At 42.5% G+C, this 20,000-nt stretch overlaps 1 protein-coding gene and 1 long non-coding RNA gene across 7 annotated transcripts in view; one reads left to right on the top strand and one right to left on the bottom strand.

Annotated features, from left to right (window-relative positions):
* LOC135093295 (GTP-binding protein REM 2-like) overlaps positions 1 to 20,000 on the top strand; it is a 56,775-nt gene that overhangs the window by 6,313 nt on the left and 30,462 nt on the right. For 4 of the 5 annotated variants that reach the window (XM_063992425.1, XM_063992428.1, XM_063992424.1 and 1 more), the window contains exon 2: positions 10,303 to 11,703. In XM_063992425.1, the coding sequence (XP_063848495.1) occupies positions 11,150 to 11,703 (554 nt within the window). In that variant the 5' untranslated portion in view covers positions 10,303 to 11,149. The remainder of the gene's footprint in view (positions 1 to 10,302; positions 11,704 to 20,000) is intronic. The other variant, XM_063992426.1, reaches the window with a different exon arrangement.
* The window catches only part of LOC135093298 (uncharacterized), a 116,547-nt gene that overhangs the window by 72,904 nt on the left and 23,643 nt on the right, over positions 1 to 20,000 (bottom strand). The window lies entirely within an intron of this gene.

Raw genomic sequence — 20,000 nt, 5'->3', positions numbered from 1 at the left:
ATTTTGGCTCACGGCTGTTCTCGGTGGAAGAGGCAGCGCTTTCTTTCTTTCTCTCTCTCTCTCTCTCTCTCTCTCTCTCTCTCTCTCTCTCTCTCTCTCTCTCTCTCTCTCTCTCTCATCCCTAGCAAGTGCTATAAAACCTTGGTCCGCATCCTTCGGTCACTTTTATCAGACAAGTAGAAGTTCTTGGAGTTTTTAGGGGTGTTTTCAGAGAACTTAAACGTGAAAAACACCTGACCAATTATCTCTGTGGCCTTCATAAAGTATTCTTAACGAAAACACGAAGCTGTTAAGGATACATGATGCAAACCCTTATTGCAACGCCAGAACTTGATAAAAAAAAAAAAGATATTCTGAATCAGTTCCAGCAGGAGTGATCAGCTTACTTCAGACACATGCTTTACACAGGCTTTCTGAACGCCTCAAATGTTCCTTTGTTCCTTGAAAAATTACCGCAAGAACACAACGGAAATGCTAAAAGTCCACAAGCCAACACGTGACAGTCCTTATGAGGCGATCTTCGGAAAGAGTAGCAAGCGAACGCAAGAATATTCACTCCTATTTTTCTAACACATATCAGAAGCTCCGTGATATTTGTTTAGGGACAGTCCAACACATCAAGAGCCTGCTGAATGACTTCCCGCTGACCCACAACAATATACTAGAGGATGTAACCTCCAGAAATCCTCACAGTGCTCGCTTCGCCACACAAAGGGATAAACTAAAGTGTTTTTATCCAGCAGGCCTCCTAAAACTTGAACCTTTCCCCCACGTCGACACTTCCAATGCCCTGTGGACTCATTTCAAAAGATCTCGAAATACACGGGGGAAAAAATCTTTAGGATCGAGAAAAGCAGCAAGCACTCTGTCCACTCTGTCCAAACTTCCCGTGGACCTCCAGAATGCTAGTGTTGTTATTACTTCTATGGTGTTAGTGGTGCTATTGCTTGCTGGACGTGACCTGGAGGGTCCTCAGATACTCATGGCTGCAATCATGCAGATCAGTAATACATAACTGAACACACTGCCTGGCCAAAAGGTCAACTCCTTACTTTACGCCCCATACATATTCTCAGCAGGGTGAACGAGGGACTCCAGCATGAAACGGAAGAAATCTAAATGTTCTGTACCATTAAGGATGCAAAATCATGTGCATCAGTAATTAATTGAACACGATTCCTGGTCAGCTCCTCAGCTTACGCACCATACATATTCTTAGCAACATGAACGAGTAACTAGCGTGAAACGAAACAAGTTTACGTGTCAGGCGTCTAAACAAAGCAAGCGGCATCTAGACAATTGGAAGGGAAACTTAGGCTCGTATTCTTAGACGCCCCACACATATTCTCGCCTAGATGAACGAAAGCTACAGCGTGAAAATAAAAAAAAAATCTACGTGTTCTTAACAATTAACCCGTCAATACGAAGCAAGCAGCATTTATTCACCACAGAGAGAAACTTTGGCTCTTATTCATGGACGCTCCACTCATATTCTTAGCTGGGTGAAACGGGATACAGAGTGAAACGAAACAATTTTACACTTTTTACATTGTATAGGCTTCAACACAAAGTGAAGGGAAACTTAGGCTCATTTTCTTAAGCGCTTTGTTCCCTCATCAAATAAATTTTCAAAGGATGCGAAGATGATTTGCCTGATTTATACAGATGTTTTTTATTAAAGGTGGAGACTTATCACATCGCTAGAATCACAAAAACGAATTAAAAAAGCCGATAACTTCCACTAGAGGTTATTGAACACCAGATACGACCCCAAAATAGGAAAACGTGCCTTGAAGCAGTAAGAAAGTCACACATCGTTTATAATAGTCACTTTACATCCTTATCGATTCCCTTCTCATTATAAATTCACTAGTCAGGATCTGGGTACAGTATTCAAAGTCTCGTAAGCATCTGAACTATTCGAGTTATGTTAAAAAATATATATATTCTTATGCCTCGCACAAGAACCACAGGGTGAAAAACAAAAATCTTAGCCTACTCCAGCAGAGGTCGGTTTTTATAAGGTAGTATGTTGTATTTTCAAGAGGTGAGACGATAATATTTCCAACATCCCATTCCTTTTCCATCTTGGAATTTACATTTTTTCTCTCCCTTTCTCTGCTTCGTCAAACGTACAATCCTGCTATGGTAAATATCTTGTGTAAATCTCGTCTCTTCAGGTTTGCTTCCATAGTGTTGCCGTAACTCAGGAGGCCATGGCGGTTCTGAAGGTCGTGGTGAGATTTATGTCAGTAATGGACTATTTCTTCTATTGCACAGATTCTTGCCTTGGGTGCAGATTGTTGTTTGTTGTGCGTGTCGATTGCATCATCTGGGATAAGAATTACTCATTACTTTTGAAATTTTGATATTTACTCTGCGAAATTACATCCACCAAATGCAGGAAGTAGAATTTGCAAGATTTGTGGTATTCGTAAACTGCAAAGAATTGATTTTGTAGCAGCAATTCCCGAGACCTGCAATGTCACCTTTGGTGTGGTTCAATGTGAACGTGATATCTTCCCAAGCCAAGGATCAATAGTTGTTATGCAATCTTACGCAAAATGTGCAAGGTTTGTGTTACGATTCCTGCGTCTCCTGCCAGGCTAACACTCTAGCTGAGTTTCCATACATACACTGACGCCCTTCAAAGTTTTCATTGCGTTTACTCAAAGTACCACTAATCACTAATCACTCACTATCATTACATACATCTCTATTTCTTTTTATTAAGGAAACCATTTAATAAGAATTGTTTTGAATTCTGCAGAGCCTTTTATAAAACAAGTACAAGTTTTATAAATCTTTACCAGCAAATGATAAAAAACTAAAACAAAAATAAAATAAACGACAATATTATAGCCTCTGCATATCTTCGGCTAGTATACATCAATGTTGTTAACTTTCTTGAGACTATTTTCAAGCGTCCAAAACTTTTCTGCACAGTATGTCACCGCTTCTTTGGCCAAATGTACGTATGTTACCCTGTCCTCTATAACATCACTCTAACCAGTATTACGCCTTATGTATTTCAGCAAACTATGGCGTCCACTCTTGTATCCCCTTAAACCAAGATGCGCGACCTCATACTAGGACGAATTCACAGGACACTCAGTACAATGACGAAACACTGGCCAACTGGTATGAAAGTTCAAATACTCGTAAATCTACACCTCGGGAGAACGGCACCATGTTGGGAATCGAGCCAAAATTCAAGGCCTTTTACTGCCTCCATACTTTATCTATTCTTGTGTTCTTATGCTCATCATCAGTGTAGCGAACTTAAGTATTAAAAAATAAGAAAACTAATTCTACACACCGTGAAAGGGGAACAATCAATATTCGCCATTCATTCATCCTTTCTTTCATTATCCATTCATCTTTTTATCGTTTATTCATCGCGGCACTTGTTTCGCTATTCAGACGACGAGTAATAAAATAGAACTCATTGATCTTGCTACGCCAAATTGTGCTTGACACGGAGAGAGAGAGAGAGAGAGAGAGAGAGAGAGAGAGAGAGAGAGAGAGAGAGAGAGAGAGAGAGAGAGAGAGAGAGAGAGAGAGAGAGAGAGAGAGAGAGAGAGATAAAAGAATATAAAATAACTAACAAAGGCATGAATGAAAGTAATATAAGAAGGAAAGGAATGAGAAATATCCTTTGCCTCATCAGGTAACATTGTTTTCAGTCGAATCCTGACAAGTGGAGCTAAAAATACGCTTCCAGCAGTAAATTACGAGGGAAAAAAATTGGAAAAAAAATACTCAGGGGAAAACGAAAGTCCTGCTATACAGCTATTTTTTGACATGTGTGAAATGTAATGTCGCTACGATCCGTTTGATTTCACTTTTATTGGAATTCTGACAAGTGTGTGTGTGTGTGTGTGTGTGTGTGTGTGTGTGTGGAGACCGAACCCAAGACGTAACTTTAAAGGCAATGAAAGGTGTACAAAGATAGATCGAGACAATAAACCACTAGAAACGATGCACCCCAAATCACCGTTGTGGCTTTACGACTGTGTATCTGCAATGAAGGAGACTCGAGGCGCGGGAAACTAGACCGTCTTCCCCTATCTCGTAAACACATTTCCCAGTTAACTGCTACGGTCATCCTCTAACATTCAGTGCATCGTAAATAAAAGGTTTGCATGGACACGCGCACATAAAAAGAGAAATAACAGGAGGTGATTTCTCTTCGTCTTTTCCAGGGATGTAGTATTGTTCAGAAGACTGATACAAAAATAAGGGTATGAGATTGTTATGCTTTAGTTATCCTTTAACATTCAAAGCACCGTAATAACTAAATAAAAAAAAAAGTTTGCATGGACACAAATACATGGAAAAGTGAGTATAAGTGATTTGTTTCCAGGTTGCGAAATTATTTAAGAAACTGTAACAAACATGAGAGAAACATGGGGCAGCTTGGCCGGGATGGAGGAGGTGCAGAGGATGGAAGGAACTGACGGTAGCATGTAAGTGAGCCTAACCCCACCAGGTATTAAAGCGAACAACTACAATAAATACAAATCTTGAGCTAGGTGATAATGGGAAAAATTGTCAAGCAGTAAAGGTTAAAGATATATATACTATTTGAATTAATAAGTTAATTGTCTGCTTAACCCTTTGACTGCTACTTGGTACACCTTTCCTGAATTACTAATCACTCAGAGACATATTTACGTGTTCCATAGCAACCTCCAATCTTTAAACTCGGTAGAAATTGCAAAATCTATTCTTGTAATCCCCTTCTTTCTTGTAGATGCTTATAAAGATCTCGCGCATTACTACTGGTGGTGGTATTTGGTTCGTGTCGTAGCGAAGGAGTTAATGGAGATGAACTGTTGCATAAGTGAACGCCTCCTGTTAGCCAAGGTCACTGGGAAGACTTGAGTACCTGGAGGCTAAACTGGAGCTGTTATTGAAAAACTGGAGATGAGTGGTACAGTTCCGGATAATAAAAAAGAGATAGGAAGAAATTGGTTCTCAAATTGAGTGGCAGTCGAATGGAATAGACCCAGTAATCAGGTTGTCAGTGCCGAGTCAATAGGGAGCTTTAAAAGAAGATTGGAAAATTTGATGGAAAAGAGTGATAGCAGGATGGATATAGGTAACTGCGTTTTATACAGAGACTACCACGTGTAGGCCTGATGGCTCCTTGCAGCTTCCCTTACTTCTTTTATATGATGTTTCTAATGTTCACTCACACTGTACTTGTCCTCTCGCTCAACCTTAAGTCCTCTGATCTAGTGAAAATCTGACAAAAACATGACAAGAGATGAATTTTTACCATATCTAAGGAGCGAAGATAAAGGAAAGAAGCTAAATGCAGCGGAAGTGAGTGCAGAACGTTACTGGATGTGATGGGTGTGTAGTAATATGTTAACTAGAATGTACTGGACTCTCTTTACTGGTTAGCTTTTTCTTTTCTCGGGATCAAAAAAATAGTAGGGATTATTATCATTATTTTTTTTTTCCCCTTTTCGGTGCCCTTAACCGGTTGTCTTTACGCATGATAAAACAAAAATTAAAAGGTACAGGAGTGTCTCTTCTCTAGTTAACTTCCTTCTAGAGCGGAAAATAGACAGGTCTTGTTTTTATCGTTATTTTTTGCCCCTTTTTTATATACCTTTGGCTCCTTCCATACATAAATTAAACTAACAGCCATAAAGAACTTACAAAGGAGACAAGACGAATAAAAAAGATAAATAAATAAAAACTACCAATCAAAAAACAACTAACAAGAGGAATCACGAACGTTTTTTCCCGCAAAACTGACGAAAAAAAAAACATTCGTTATATTTTTTCCTGGACTCGAAGTTTCCAATACCGAGGAGGGGAAACAGACAGGCAGCGGGTGATAGGCCTGATAGACTCGCGGGGAGCTGTGGACAAGATCGAGGAAGATAAATCGTTGCCCGGCCGCCTTTACATCACACTCCTGCTCCCCCTTCCTACACTGCTACGGGTAGAATGGATCACGATATTGCGGCAAGAGGAGGAATTGAGTTGTAGTAGTAAAGGTGATGGTGGTGGTGGTGGTAGAGGTGGAATTGGGAGTAGTAGTAGTAGTAGCAGTAGTAGTAGTAGTAGGAGGAGGAGGAGGAGGAGGAGGAGGAGGAGGAGGAGGAGGAGAGTAGTAGTAGTAGTAGTAGTAGTAGTAGTAGTAGTAGTAGTAGTAGTAGTAGTAAGAGGAGGAGGAGGAAAAAGCAGCCGTAGCAGAAGAAATAGTGGCATATGCAGCCTAACATTCTTATAAACAACAACAACAACAACAACAACAACAACAACAACAACAACAACAACAACAACCTACCAAACAACCAAACAAACAACAAACACCTAAACACCCAGACAAACAACGCAAACAATAATACAAATCATACATACAAGTCCTGTCAGGCTGCGAGCAAACAAAGGCGGGCTTGAGTGGGAAGGAGGGAAGGAGGGAGGGAGGGAAGGAGGGATGGAACGAGAGAGGGAGGGAGGGAAGAGAGCCTAGGGTTCAGCAGGAGGCGGTAACGATGTGGAGTGACGTTCACCATCAACAAACATGGGGAGTGGAGGAGTGGGGAAGAGGGGTGGAAGAGGGGGAGAGGGGAGGAGGCAGCCACTCCGTAGGGAAATTTAAGGAACGCATGTGTCTGAAGGTGATGAAAACAGCACCAATAACAATGACAATGGCTACTACTACTGCTACTACTACTACTACTACTACTACTACTACTACTACTACTATTACTACTGGGATATGGATTTAGTAGCAGTAAAAGAACAGAAGAACAAGAACAAGAAGAGCAAGAACAAGAACAAGAAGAAAAGAGTAGTAGTAGTAGTAGTAGTAGTAGTAGTAGTAGTAGTAGTAGTAGTAGCAGCAGCAGTAGTAATCATAATAATAATGCGTATGTAATAAGCATAGTGGCTCTGACGTGCCGCTTTCACTCCACGTTTCACTTGTAAAGCTGAATAGACCACCTGTTGATTCTCTCTCTCTCTCTCTCTCTCTCTCTCTCTCTCTCTCTCTCTCTCTCTCTCTCTCTCTCTCTCTCTCTCTCTCTCCCAAACACTTATCCACGTGAGTCATCTTTCCGCCGCTAAACGTTTCCTCTCTCTCTCCTCAACATTATGCAAACCCGGAATAAGATTTTGTCAAGCTCAAATTTTCTGCCGGAACGAAGCGACAACTGTGGCTGATTTTTTCGAGTAAAGTTACGTCGAGAGAGAGAGAGAGAGAGAGAGAGAGAGAGAGAGAGAGAGAGAGAGAGAGAGAGAGAGAGAGAGAGAGAGAGAGAGTTGTTTGACGTAAATGTTGCAAGTTTTATTACATTTTTCTCTCTCGGACCAAATTCTCTTTTCTCGAGCGATTTCTTTTGAGTGTTTCGTGAGAGAGAGAGAGAGAGAGAGAGAGAGAGAGAGAGAGAGAGAGAGAGAGAGAGAGAGAGAGAGAGAGAGAGAGAGAGAGAGAGAGAGAGAGAGAGAGAGAGAGAGAGAGAGAGAGAGAGAGAGAGAGAGAGAGAGAGAGAGAGAGAGAGAGAGAGAGAGAGAGAGAGAGAGAGAGAGAGAGAGATGGGAAGCACAATTTAAATAGCTTAAATAACAATGAACTACGACGAAACAATACCAATATATATATATATAACGTAATAAATACAATAGACGAAGCGTTGGATAAAATAACCTTCAAAAAATAAAACCGATAAAAAGCAATTTAAATAAACACAACACTTGAACAAACACAGCAACATTCACGAGGGAGGCAAGGAGGATAAGAACGAGGTAGTGAGGGGTTGAATCGAGGTAACCTGCTTACTGAGGAAAAAAAAATAATAAATGGATAAAAGAACCCTTAAATACACACAGCGCTGGAACAAACACCATAATACAACTTAGGGAGGGAAGCAGGTTAAAAAAGATGGTTGTGTATGGAGCTGAATCGAAACTATTAAACAAACTAACCTGCTTACAGAACACAAAAATAACAAGAGAACGTTTCAATGCAATCAACACTGAGACTAACAATATACCACACCAGAGGAAGGCAGGCAGGATAAAAAAGGGACGTTGTGAGCGGAGTTGGATCGAAGTAACTAATGAAACTAACCTTCTTACTTGGAATACAAAGCCAGTTTGCTCCACTCGTGAGTAAATAAATACTTAAATAAACGAGCTACGAGGAACATATGCAGGCAGGAGGGAGGAGGGACGAGGAAGGCTGAAGAAGTGTGAAGGGTACGAGCACCAAGTAAAGGAACTGAAGGACAAGGGTGCAGAAGACAGGAAGTGAAGATGAAGGGTGTATTGAAAGGATGGAAGAGGAAGGAAGGAAGGAACGAAGGGACGATGGACGGACGAATTCAGGGAGGGAAGGAAGGGAAGAAGGAAGGAACGAAAGGGACAGGAATAGAGAAGAAAGGATGGTTGGAAGAAAAGAAGGAAGGAAGACAAGAAAGAAAGAAAGAAAGAAAGAAAGGAGAAGGAAGAAAAGGAAGAGCAGAATAGCGATAACAGGAGTGGACAGGGATAGAGGCACAGGAAACAACAGAAGAAGAAAAAACAGGCACCGAAGAAGAGAAAAGTGAGATAGGATACTGACGCAGGGATGAGACGAACAGGAAAAAATGAGAGAAGTTGAAATGAAAAGAGAATGAAGAGAAGGAAGGAGGCAAGAAAAGGAGCCAATTATTGATCCAGTAGACAATTGGTTCTTTTGTCTTTTTTTTTTCATTATTATTATCATCTAAACTTTTTGTTGTGTTTTTCTTTTTCTTTTTTATTCAGGGTACGTGACGAAAGATGAAACTAAAGAAAATAAATAATGAGCACGTAACTACAATGACTAGTGCTTCATTATAATTGTGTCTGTATGTATGTGTGTGTGTGTGTGTGTGTGTGTGTGTGTGTGTGTGTGTGTGTGTGTGTGTGTGTGTGTGTGTGTGTGTGTGTGTGTGTGTGTGTGTGTGTGTGTGTACGCATTCGTCAATAAAAAGAAAAATACAAAAACTCACACACACGCATGTTATATAGACGCAAATTACAAAACACACACACACACACACACACACAGAAAATACACATCGATTAGCGTGAACAATAACTTCTCGGTAAACTTGTTCTCTCCTTCGTTAAATTTCACATAGTTGAATTGCCTTCGTTACAAAGAGGCAAGCCGGGACACGTGGACGGTACAGAACTAATAAGTCACAACAGGCGACCCTTTGCAATAATTACCTTCGTTTTTCGTTGTGTTGTCGAAAAGGAATTGAGAGAAAGAGAGAGACTGGAAGGGGGAAGGGACGAGGAAGGAGGAAGAACTGAGAGATGACGACGGAGATTGAAACGCTAGCAAAGGTCAGATGGGAATGAGAGGAAGAGATAGTGATAGAGAATGAAAAGGAAGAGAAAATATGTGAGAAAGGAGGGAAGACAATGATGAACAGATGACAAGGAAAACGGAGGAAGGAGATAAGGAAAGAGTTGCGAGAATGGAAGGAGAACAAAGAAAGTGATGAACAGACGGAAAGGAGACGGAAGAAGTAAGGAAGTGATAAAGTAGATAAGGAAAAGAGAAGAGGGAACGGAGGGAAGACAAAGAAAGTGATGAACAGAAGGGAAGAAGACGGAATAAGTAAGAAACTAAGACAGGAGATAAAGAAAACAGGGACAGGGGAGGGACGGGAAGAGTGACAGGAATCAGGGAGGGAGGGAGGAAGGGAGCAGGAGGAGGAGGAAGGCGCCAGGCTCTCAGATACGCACGAGAGCATCCTCCCTGCCTTCCTATTCTGGTCTCAAACTATGTAAATATTTAGTAAGGTAAATATTTTGTGCTGTAAATATTTTGGTAATGTAGTGCGTCAGGTCTTGGTGCGTGATTGCAGACACACACACACACACACACACACACACACACACACACACACACACACACACACACACACACACACACAGGATTAATGTCAAGTATTTCCCCACACCCAATGTACATTTTCAGTTTGTTGACTGCCTAAAGAATAAACCGTTTATTATTATTATTATTATTATTATTATTATTATTACACACACACACTGAAGTGGGATGCACATACGTAAATACACTCATGTACAAATCATGATAAACAAACATTTGAGAGACTCTTCCTTTGTTAATTAAACTTATATTCAGAAATTAACGCAAGTCAAGAAGTTACGAAGCTGATAAATGATCGCGAACACACACACACACACACACACACACACACACACACACACACACACACACACACACATAATGTAATACTGACTCAACGACAAGTTTCCTTTCTGTCTTTCCAGGAGAGCTGTCTGCCTTCACATCACCACCACCGCCACCCTCACCACCATCACTGCCGCCGCCGCTGGCTCACCGTCTGGGTTCCTGACCTCCTCTTGGTCGCACTGCTGCTTGGCGGTTGGTAAATTGCAAGGAATAAATCGCTCTAAGGAGGTAACAGATAATCGGGTTTTACTCGTTAAAACCCAGCAGTGACGCGTTAAGGAATTAAAGGGAAGAGGACAGAGTACAGTCCCCAGGGCCGCAACCACCAGGCCCCGCCGCCCCGCCACCCCGTCGAGCCGCTGCTGGGCTGATCACATCCCGGCCTTATTGGTCAGGTCCCGACAACAGCCACTCGTCCCGGAAGCTGCACCAGCCCTCACGTTCAATATGTACATAGGTCTGCCTGAGCACTGCGAGCCCCTACAGCTCGGGTCCTCGCAGACTTGTGATCAGGAAGGCGGGCGCTGCTCGTGCACTTCCGGGAACTTTCAGTCCTCTTAATAATTTCTCTTTGTTCTTCCCGCAGAACCCGCGCCCCACCGCTGCTGCTGCTGAAGGCGAGGCAGTGCGGGCAGCGGGTTGCCTCTCTCATGACAGCCAGAGCCTGGAGACCGCGAGGGCGGGCAGGCCTGCTAATCTGTGGGGCGCGGAGGGTGAATTCCAACGACACCACGTCATGTGTTAGTCCCGGGCACGTGTGGCGGGACAGTCCATGAGAGCCTCATCTTCATTGCGGCCACCGCCGCCTGCCGGTGATAAAAATTGCAAGAAATTTGACATGTGGGATCCACAAGAATGGACTTAACCCGGGCGTGTCCTCTGTAGCACTTAGACCCGCCCCGCCCACCCACTGGTGCCGCGGCCATGTCTTCGTGCCGCCCCCGCCGCCACAGCGTCGTCACCCTTCGCCTCACCGTCACCCCAGACGACATGGACACTCCGAGGCGGCAGCCGTCACCGCCGCCCTCCAGCCACCCCCTAGCCCCACCCAGCCCCCCGACCCCGGTCACACTCCCGCCACCGCTACACTACCCAGTCCCGCCCACCACCCACCTCGCCTCTCCGCCGCACCCCCACCTCCCCCTGCCCCGCAGCACACCCCCGCCCCTCACACGCACCCCAACCACGCCTCTTAGCCGCACCCCCACTTCTCCCATGGCCCGCACCCCCACCTCACCCTTCTGCAGAGAGCCCACCTCCCCCATGGGTCGCTCCACGCCCTCGCCTGTGTCCCCTCGTAGCGTGAGCGGCCGACACTTCCGCTATGATGTTTGGGCGGAGCAGCGGGGCTTAAGGCGGCGCTCCTCACTCCTGACGGTGCCGTCCTCCTACGATACCCACTCCGACCTCCACCTCAGGCTGCCCCGTCCACGCTCCTCCTCCATCGCTGGGCCGCTGCGTCCTCCTGACCTCGCCAGGTGAGTATAGTAGCACCCTCTCGTCCTTAACACGTTATCAGCGATTGGTATTAGGTGAAGGGAGGGAAGGGAAGTGAAGGAGAAGCCAAACATCGGCGGATATGAAGGTGTATAACTGAATGAACAGAAAAGGGAGGGCTGACGTGTGGCAGGAACAGTACGGGGAGGGCGCAGGCAGGGACAGGCCAACCGTTCACCAGCTCTCCTCCCCAACTCATCTGCCTATGTGCTCTTCATGCCGCGCCCAGCTATCCTTCACGCTCGTTTTTCTGAGGTGCTGTATGGCGTAGGGGTCTTTAGACGAAGAGGAAGAGGAGGAGGAGGAGAAGGAATAGAAAGAAATACAAAGAAAGTCCAATCAGCAACAGACTTTGAGGTCCTTGCACTGTATAAAATCTTTACTACCACTTACAAAACAGAAAAAAGAATAAAAAATTAAAAAATTTAGCAATGTCTAGCCAGTATAATGCTTAGAGATGGCTGTAGGAAGGTGGAACTGTCACTTAGTGGTTTCTGGTTGAGGAAACAGACGACAAATAGCAATGAAAGCATTAAGACAAACAAAAGAAAGGTCAATAAAATCTAATTAAGGGTGGCTCGTTACAAGATTAATGACCGTAGATGTACACACACTCCAAAAAGTGTCTTAGAGTGGGGTCAGACGAGTTTAACACTGAACAAGCCGGTAGTCTCGGCAGGGTTGGTAAGCGTGTTTGATTAAGGTTCCGCCTGTGTTTCATGAAGCATTACTGTGCCTGCTCAAATCTTAATGCTTCATTTACGAGTGCCGCTCACTTGACTCATGCAGGTGCAGCGGCAACACACACACGCAGGGATAGTAGGCTGTTATCATTGGATTCGTCCTTGGTGCCTGTTTGTATCGTATTGCATGTGTAACGATACATTTTTCTTTTTTATGTGTGTACATACATTACAGTGTTTAACTCTTAAAAACTGGGTTGCCTCTTTCAACTTACAAAAATAATCTAGAGCTTCTAAGAATTTTATGAAACTGGAGGATTTCATTAAACACAGAAACACAATTCCAGTGATTTTAAAGACAGCTGCCATGAAACTTCAAATGATCAACTCTTACCTTCAATAAAAACATTAAAGAAAAAAGAAAAAAGGCCACCGCGTCCAGAGGTAACACACACATAAATAAAGACACATTTCCACACGAAGACTTGCATGGAACACGAGATGAGAGCAAGTGTCCCTTAGTAGCAAAGGCTATTCGTCTCCTTTAAACTGACCATCTCCTTAACTTTCTTGTTAACTAAGGCGTCTTCCCTTCCCTGCTACTTAAGACCTGCTGCACTAACTCTCCTCCCCTACTCTGTCCACCTCACAAATCCCTCAAAAGTAAGCAATTATCTTCAGTTTACATTCATTCCCCATACGACTTAACTCTGGAACATGGAGTGCTTATGCTGTCCCTCCTCCTCCGCTCATCTTGCTACTCAAGCGAGGAGTAACGAGTGTCTTCATTCATTAGTTCATTCCTTTCACGATTAAATTATGGAGGCTGGAATATTATTTTTTTATTGTCTTTTATTTATTTATTTATTTACTATTTTTGAGAGGGACAGAGAGAGAGAGAGAGAGAGAGAGAGAGAGAGAGAGAGAGAGAGAGAGAGAGAGAGAGAGAGAGAGAGAGAGAGAGAGAGAGAGAGAGAGAGAGAGAGAGAGAGAGAGAGAGAGAGAGACCTAATTGAACTTCCCTTTTTTAATCTTTTCCATTACATTTTTTTTATTTCAGAGAGCAATAATTGAATGCTTTACTTCTCTGACTTCATTTGTTATTATTTCTACTCACCAGCGAATCACTAAAACACAAAAAATAGATAAAAATTAGAGTGAAAACCCAAAAGTCCTCACTCTCACACACACACACACACACACACACACACACACACACACACACACACACACACACACACTAAGGACTGGTCAAACAGTTAATATGTACATTGGAGATAAGACATTTACGTACACATGACGGGTACACATTTACGTACACATGACAGCAACAGCAAACATTGACACACACACACACACACACACACACACACACACACACACACACACACACACACACACATACACACAGAGACTGACAAGAGGCTGTTCGAAGCAAATGCCCAAAGTTTCCCGCGATTATAAAGTTTCTGACAAGTTGAATAATCAGGCAAATTGACAGATGATTGATTGACGTCAGCAGTTTTCGTCGTGACAAATGTCGTTTTCCGTAAATCCTCATAATTATGAACCCCAAAATTCACTTGTATCACAGCATCTTCTTGCCTGTCGCCACAACACACACACACACACACACACACACACATGAAGGCAAAAAAAAAAAAAAAAAAATGCACAGACCTAAAAGTATACGAGTCTAAAGAAAAAAAAAGTCAGGGAGTGAAAAAAAGCAGCTTATGCAGGGTGAGGAAAAGTCTGCACGGAAAAGTAACAAAGAAAAAGGGAAAGATAAAAAAAAAAAAAAAAACGCACACAAGGCTACCAAAAACAGACGTACACTGGGGAAAGATTAAAGAAAAATGTTACACGGGAAACCAAAAACGCAGAGAGAGAGAGAGAGAGAGAGAGAGAGAGAGAGAGAGAGAGAGAGAGAGAGAGAGAGAGAGAGAGAGAGAGAGAGAGAGAGAGAATTACGGAAAGAAAAGAAAGAACAGAAAAAGCAGCTGAAAATAAGGACAGAGGGAACAAACACATACATACTTTACACACACACACACACACACACACACACACACACACACACACATGCCAGGTGATTGCGTTATACTGGCCTGGGCTGCCTGAGTGTGACGGGTGCCCAACTGACTAACTTAATCAGCCCCTGAGATTAGCAGGGATGGAAAGCAATGACTTGGAGGCGTGTGGTCCAAACTGATAACTCCTCTGTCTGTCTCTTGCTTCCTTGTCGTTGTCTCTGTGTCTTTGTTTGTGTCTCTGTTTCTATATATGGCTGTGTCTGTCTGTCTGCCTGTCTGTTCGTTTGTCTCTGTCTTTTATCTATTTGTCCTTTTGTCTGTTTCTCTATAGCTCTGTTACCTAAGCATAAAAATCTTCGATCTATCTGCCAATATCTCTCTCTCTCTTTCTCTCTTTCTCTAGCCATGTTCCAATCTTCGGAGCCAAGCGATCTCTAGAAAAGAAACCAAAAAAAAAAAGAAATTCATAAATCTCTCTCTGTCTCTCTCTCTCTCTCTCCCCCTGAGCCGCACACAAAACACTTTTCCCCGTCAGCCTCCTCCACGCGGCTCATCACCCTCAGCCTCTCCGCCGCCGCATTGTTCCCGGTCTATAGCGGCGGCGCCTCGAGGATGCTGACCGATCCGCCGCGCCTTGTTGACAAATAGCTGAGAACGCGCCGCTTCCTAGAGAGCAATGCTGCATAAAAGAGGAGTTCCTTGCCTTCTTCGCCCATATTTTGACACGACCCACTTCTGCGCCGCACCTCCACTAGTTTCAAAAGGATCTAGTTAAAGTTACCCGGTTTTTAAGGATGTTTCTGCAATTCTAGTGACACATTATTAAGATTCCTACATTATTAACTTGAGAAACACTCTTGGGAACTCGGTTAACCATCTCTGTAATCTTTGAAAATGCTCGTGTTGAAAGAGCATGGCATTTTTTAATGTCACAATCTTTCGGTGACGTATACAAAATTCTCTGGGTCAGCAATCAGAATAGTGACAAGAAAAATCGGATTGAAGCTATATAAAGATAGATAAAAAAAAAAAAGAAGAGACAGGAAGAAACTGGTTATCAAATAAAGAGGGGGAAGAGTGAAACAGACTCAGTTATCAGAATATTAGTGCTGAGTCAATAGGGAGTTTTAAATGAAAATAAGAGCATGAGAAAACAAGGGAAGCTACAAGAAGCCGTCAGACCTACACGTGGCAGTCCCTGTGTGAAGATGTCAGGTTTATGGATGGGAATGATAGGTGGAAATAAGTAGGCATGTTTTATACATTTTATACAGGGACTGCCACGTGTAGGCCTGGTGGCTTCTTGCAGCTTCCCTTGTTCTCTTGTGTTCTTATCAGCTTCCGTAGTTTTCTTAAGTTCTTGTATTTTTCCTTATGGCGGAATATCTCTAGCATTATGACTGTGCTTTCTAGTAAATGCTCTATATTGAGTGCAGGAAATATAAATAATAACTTTTCGCTGCAACGACTGACTTTTGTGCAGCTTTTACAATATAATTTCGGTAGTAATAGAGGGAGGGAGGGAGGGAGGGAGGGAGGGAGGGAGGGAGGGAGGGAGGGAGGAAAGGAAGGAGGGAGGACGAGGAGTCAGGAAGGCAAGGGTTTGAGGAGAAGGAGGAAGAGGGGGATATGAAAGTTAATAATAAGATTGGGTTACGAGAAGAAAAGGAGGGAAAAGAAATAGATGAAGGAGAGGGGTTCTTTCCCCGCCCCCTCTTTCTTTCTTCCTTCTCCTAAGAAATGTGGTAGAAATTATTATATATTAAAATAATAACATACAAAAAATTTACAGCTATAGTCATAACTCGACACTCAGAAGCAACACTCATCACTTCTACTTCAAAAAAAGACTGTGGGAAAATAATGAGAGAGAGAGAGAGAGAGAGAGAGAGAGAGAGAGAGAGAGAGAGAGAGAGAGAGAGAGAGAGAGAGAGAGAGAGAGAGAGAGAGAGAGAGAGAGAGAGAGAAAAGAGACACAGAGACAGAAACAAAAAAAACAGAGACAAACACCACTTTCATCTACCTAATATCTTTTAACCCACGACTCAAAAGCACTCACTGATAACAAACCCGTACCCTTCCCCGCACGTCAAGAATTTCCCAGTGACCTCCTCTTACTGTTCTTCCTGCTCCTGCCTGTCAGTGGCCATCTCGTTACTGTATGAGACTTCAAAGGCCACTCAACAAACACCCCACGTCGTAAGTTTCTTGATGTGATGATTTCTCGGTAGTCTTTGGTTCTGGCTTGGTTCCAAAGGTGGAGTATTGCAAAGTGGAGATGGAGACAAACGAGAATATGTGTCTAGGTTGGTATTTGGAAAGTAATGCTGTGTTTCTCTGTGTTTCTCTTATTATGGGTCTTTGGAATCTGCGGTGCCCTTTGGAAATTGATCCTCCTGAGGTTGTGGTTTCGTTTGTTTTTTGTTTTTTTTGTTGGGTGTTGTTGTTATGGTGGTGGTGGTGGTGGTGGTGGTGGTGGTGGTGGTGGTGGTGTAGTTGTTGCCCTTCTTCTTTTTCTTCTTTTTCTTCCTCTTCTTGTCATCATCTTCCTTATTCTTCTTCTTTCTTCTTTTCTTCTTTTCTTCCTTTTCTTCTCCTCCTCCTCCCCCTTCTTCTCATTTTCTTCTTCTTCTTCTTCTTCTTCTTCTTCTTCTTCTTCTTCTTCTTCTTCTTCTTTTCCTCCTCATTTTCCTTCTTCTTTGTTTGTTGTTGTTGTTGTTGTTGTTGTTGTTGTTGTTGTTGTTGTTGTTGTTGTTGTTGTTGTTGTTGTTCTTGTTTTTGTTCTTCTTGTTCTTTTTCTTCTTTTTCTTCTTCTTCTTCTTCTTCTTTTTCTTCTTCTTTCCCTCCTGCTCCTCTTCTTATACGTGTCAAGAAAACTGACCAAAAATATAAGAGAAAGGAAAGCAAATCTCACTCAACTTCTCACAAAAATCGACCGTCGCTATGATTAGACTAAAAGCGTCACACCTGCTCATACCTGCTGTCAAATCATCCGTCTTCCTGTCTGCTTGTTTACCTGCCTATCCGTCTTTATTTAAATACATAGAACGGTACTCAAAAACGCTTTGCTCTCACCATGATTATTTTCAAAGGCCACAGAGATGACTAGCAGGGTTCTCAAGGCTGTTTCTCCTGTCAGTAATGTAGAAATCTTGTTTGATCTGTCACTAGAGCCGTAAAAACTTCTTTAAAAAACCGTGCCACTTCAACTAGAGCCTTTCAAGTGTGGTGGAAGTGCGGCGCAGAAGTGTTTCAGATCAAAGTCTTTACTGTCCACGTACCTACCTACCAACCTCCACTTGTCCTCTCTCTCTCTCTCTCTCTCTCTCTCTCTCTCTCTCTCTCTCTCTCTCTCTCTCTCTCTCTGTTCCAGCACCCCTTTCTGCGTCAGTTATTCATAGTCTGCCCCGCTAACACTGTACAGACTGTCATCTGGCATCTGCTGCAGTTCCTCGTATTCTGCAGACCTGTGTACCTTTTTCATCAGCTAATGCTCACTATTTTCTTTGCCAAAGAAAACAACCAGGTATATTCGGCTTTACAACATGTATCGCTTATTTTCACTTGCTCTCCCTCACGGGTACACCAAACTTTCTTTATATACACACAGTTTGCTAAGTATTTACAGTCTTTTATACTCCCAACACAAGAAAAATATAAGCTGAGGGGATTTTCTTTACAACTCAGTCTCTTATTTTTGTCTCCTTTCCATTTATCAGCACATGAAACTTTCCACATCTACGCAATAAGTCATTTTACTCAAATCACAAGAAAAAACAACCACGATATATTCCGCTTTACAACCTCCACTCCTAACCCCTTCTTTCCATTTCCTCTCCCTTACCTGTACACAAAAACTTTCCATGTCTATGCAGTTTTCTTACTATTCTCTCTCTCTCTCTCTCTCTCTCTCTCTCTCTCTCTCTCTCTCTCTCTCTCTCTCTCTCTCTCTCTCTCTCTCTCTCCTCGCATCACAGCCATTTCTCACGTTTCGGTTTCTCGTATCATGGTGTTCTGACTTCTTATTTGCATATATTAAACTACAGTATCCTACAGTACCTTCTTTTGTATAATAAGTTTACTGCCCCTTTCACCATACGCCCTGCAGGGATTATACCAGTACCTCCCTCGCCTGCATAGTTCTCTCTTCCATATCTCGATCACCCCCTTGCTTCTGTTCCTGCAATGGACTCAATTACGGTATTCCAATATTCTTTTTATTGCTATATTTTTAGTTGATTGAATACTTAACTGATCTTTCTTTTTACCTCTGCTCACTTTGACATCATTTTTTTATCTCCTTACGAGCAGAATTAGCCACTTTACTATGATATTATTATTATTATTATTATTATTATTATTATTATTATTATTATTATTATTATTATTATTATTATTATCATTACTATTATTTTATTCTATTTTTATCTTTTTATGTTCAAAACACTTTAAGGGATAGAAATGTTTATATGCACACACACAAATGGAGAATGGCAGGTCCATTTGATCTTTTCTACACTACAGCAGTACACGAGGGGCTGGTGCAAAAATATGTCAGAATATTGTACGTGATTATGAGAAAAAAGATGTCTGGCAGTGAAGGGTTAAACTCATTAACTTTTTTTTCTCCCACTGTATCCTTTCTAACCTTCACTTTACTTCTGTTCACATCTCTCTCCTATTTTTATCTTTTCACGAACAAAATCTATTACACTTGTCAATCCCTTGCAGGTAATTTTTCATTCTCTAATTCTAGGCCATCAATACAACTTTACATTTTGCAAACAGAACTGAACACACACACACACACACACACACACACCTTCCATCCATCACCACGTATATACACATTGCCATTCAAGCACTACCATCGAACACTGTATTTCTCACTGCCCTGCATTTCTCCCAAAAGAAAACTCTCCCATAAAACAAAGAAATAACCAAGTCGATACTAAATATTCCTGCCTCACACTCCCCATGTATTCTGAAACTGCCACTAACTTTTTCCTTCCCTGCAACAAATTGGCCTCTATATTAAAAAAATCCTTGCATTCTCTCATGCTAACTTTCCATTCACTCTGTATTCTGCCTCCAATACATGCTATATTGCTCCACGCTCTTTCCTCACGTACACCCATTCCAGATTCATTAATACAACACCCACCCATCCACCCACACACACACACACATACACACACAGTTCTCTCCTTCTCCTCTTCCGAATCAGCATCCTTCCACTGATTCCCTCAGATCTGTTACCCTCCTCAGTTTACTTGTGTCTTGTACATGAATATGGAGTGGGAATGTGTAAGGGCAGAGTCGCGTTTCCAGTCTCAACATTCTCTCAGTTCTCTTCCTTACACTGAAGGTCTGATCTGAGCTTCTCATATTCTCAGTATAATTGTATGCGCTGTTATTCTGTAAAGTCAAATTCGAATTCTCACATACAGTTGTTATGTAATTGATTATTGTAAGCTCTCTCTCTCTCTCTCTCTCTCTCTCTCTCTCTCTCTCTCTCTCTCTCTCTCTCTCTCTCTCTCTCTCTCTCTCTCTCTCTCT

Source organism: Scylla paramamosain, chromosome 42 (genome assembly GCF_035594125.1).
Source record: "Scylla paramamosain isolate STU-SP2022 chromosome 42, ASM3559412v1, whole genome shotgun sequence".
NCBI classification, from domain to species: domain Eukaryota; kingdom Metazoa; phylum Arthropoda; class Malacostraca; order Decapoda; family Portunidae; genus Scylla; species Scylla paramamosain.
Note: the sequence above shows the minus strand (reverse complement) of the source record. Positions and strands in the feature narration are given on the sequence as shown.